General features: G+C 66.1%; 1 protein-coding gene across 1 annotated transcript in view; it reads right to left on the reverse strand.

Annotated features, from left to right (window-relative positions):
• LCN8 (lipocalin 8) overlaps positions 1 to 2,091 on the reverse strand; it is an 8,453-nt gene extending 6,362 nt beyond the window's left edge. Inside the window, exons 1-4 of the mRNA XM_014529666.1 lie at positions 2,008 to 2,091; positions 1,277 to 1,407; positions 594 to 664; positions 12 to 148 (exon numbers count right to left, since the gene is read on the reverse strand). Of these exons, the coding sequence (XP_014385152.1) occupies positions 12 to 148; positions 594 to 664; positions 1,277 to 1,407; positions 2,008 to 2,091 (423 nt within the window). The remainder of the gene's footprint in view (positions 1 to 11; positions 149 to 593; positions 665 to 1,276; positions 1,408 to 2,007) is intronic.
• Between the last annotated feature and the right edge of the window lie 18 nt (positions 2,092 to 2,109).

A 2,109-nucleotide genomic window follows, 5' to 3' on the forward strand; every position in this document is an offset into this window, starting at 1 on the left:
GGCAGCAGGACCCAGCAGGACCGAGGGCCCGCCAGGCGCTTACTGAAGTACTTGAGCACGTGGAAGGCCCTGCCCTGCCAGCGGAGGGACAGCCTGAGGATGGCGTAGTGCTCGTAGTCCGTGTCGATCACGTGGATCTCCCTGTGGCCTGGGGAGCGAGCGGAAGGGGAGGCTGTGCTGACCAGCACCCCTGGGGTCAGACTCCCTCCTCTCCGCACCCACCCAGCCCGTCCATATGCCGGGGTGGAGGATGGGGGCTAGAGTAGCCCTTGAAGGATGGCAGGTTTATTAGTGAGACAGTGGGAAGGTCTGGAGCGTGGAGAGGAGCGCGGGGAACAGAGTGGGGAACAGAGTGAGAGCAGCACAGGGAGCAGCACAGGGAACAGAGTGGGAGCAGCACAGGGAACAGCACAGGGAACAGAGTGGGAGCAGCACAGGGAACAGCACAGGGAACAGCACAGGGAACAGAGTGGGAGCAGCACAGGGAACAGCACAGGGAACAGCACAGGGAACAGAATGGGGAACAGCAAGGCCACGGTGCTGGTGTGCAGGGCCACGGGGTTGTACTTGCAACAACAGGACAACGTTCTTACCAGGAAAAACAAATCTCCCCGAAACATCGACCTCTGAGCCCACTATGTTTTCTGTCTCACAACTTCCTGAGCTGAAAGGCAGCAAAGTGCTCATTAGGAAAAGCCAGACTGCGTCTCCTGCTGGGCACACGGGGCGGGGGGGGGCGGGGGACGTGTCTTCAGGAAGGACAGGGCGGAGCCCCTGGCCTCCCCCTCCCCCCTCCGTGGCTCCGGGACCATGGGAGCCACCTTCCCTGAAGCCACCTCCTTCCTAAACATGGACGGGATGTCGTCGGCTCTGATGCTAAGGGAGAGATGGGCTGCCAGGAGCCTGGGGTCTGGTCTCTGGGGGAGGCGGGTCAAGGTCTCGGATGGTGGACGCAGGGAGGGCTGGCCCACCAGTGACCACGGCCTCCCCCTACCCCCCTCCGTGGCTCCGGGACCACGGGAGCCACCTTCCCTGAAGCCACTTCCTTCCTACACATGGACGGCGGCGGCGGCTCTGATGCTAAGGGAGAGATGGGCTGCTAGGAGCATGGGGTCTGGTCTCAGTGGGGGAGGCGGGTCAAGGTCTCTGATGGTGGACGCAGGGAGGGCTGGCCCACCAGTGACCACACCGTCCACACCCCAGAGCCACCGGCGTGCAGCTGGGCCGCCCCGGCACCTGGCGCACACCTGCTCCCCGCGAGCTCGGGGGCCCTCACCTGTTGTACGCGGCCTTCACGGTCAGCTCGGCCCCGTGCAGGGTCAGGAACAAGGCCTCCAGCCGCCTCGGGGTCTTCAGCGCCAGGTTTTGGTTGGAAGCCACGCCGACTTCCCGCCAGAACCCCACAATCTAGAGGGAGGGGCAGAGCCAAGACCATGGGGCAGCCGGACGGAGGTCCAGGGGTGGGGCCCCCAGCCCCCCGGGGAGGGAGCCGCCAGTTCAGAAAGGTCAGCGGACAGCACAAGGCTCAGGGCAAAGGAGCAGGCGGTCACCCTTGGGAGGGGCCCCTTCTGGCATCAGCCGGCCATGCCCACGGGGCCCCTCCCCCAGGCCTGTGTGCAGTCCCCGGGGAAGCGTCTCTGCTGCTGCCTGCCCTTGGGAGGGACGGGGAGGGCAGCGGTGGAGAGAGAGAGAGAGAGAGAGAGAGCGAGGCTGGAGAGGGCGCCAGCCAGGAGCGCGTGGCCCTGTGGGTCCGTTGGCCGCCAGCCGCTGTCCCCACAGAAGAGGCCCAGCTCTGTCCTCCTTCACCGAGACTCTCAGCTGATCGTTTTTGCAACAGAAAAGAAGTTGTGTCCCCAGCGTCAGGCGGGGGCCGACCTGGGTAGGTGCTGGGCCCCCCGTCGGGGCAGCTGCTCCGGCCTCAGCTGGGGGTTAGAGGGACGGGGACTGGAGCAGCTGGACACGGGCCCCTCCCCACCCCCTCTCCCCAAGACCAGGCCGGGAAGCCACCTTCTGCAGGTCTAGGTCCTGCACGGCCACCTCCACCTGCACCAGGACCAGGCCCAGGATGGCGCCCAGCAGCCCGGCCCCCATCGCTGCCCAGCGCTCTCC

Source organism: Myotis brandtii, unplaced genomic scaffold (assembly GCF_000412655.1).
Source record: "Myotis brandtii unplaced genomic scaffold, ASM41265v1 scaffold691, whole genome shotgun sequence".
In the NCBI taxonomy this organism is placed as follows: Eukaryota; Metazoa; Chordata; class Mammalia; order Chiroptera; family Vespertilionidae; genus Myotis; species Myotis brandtii.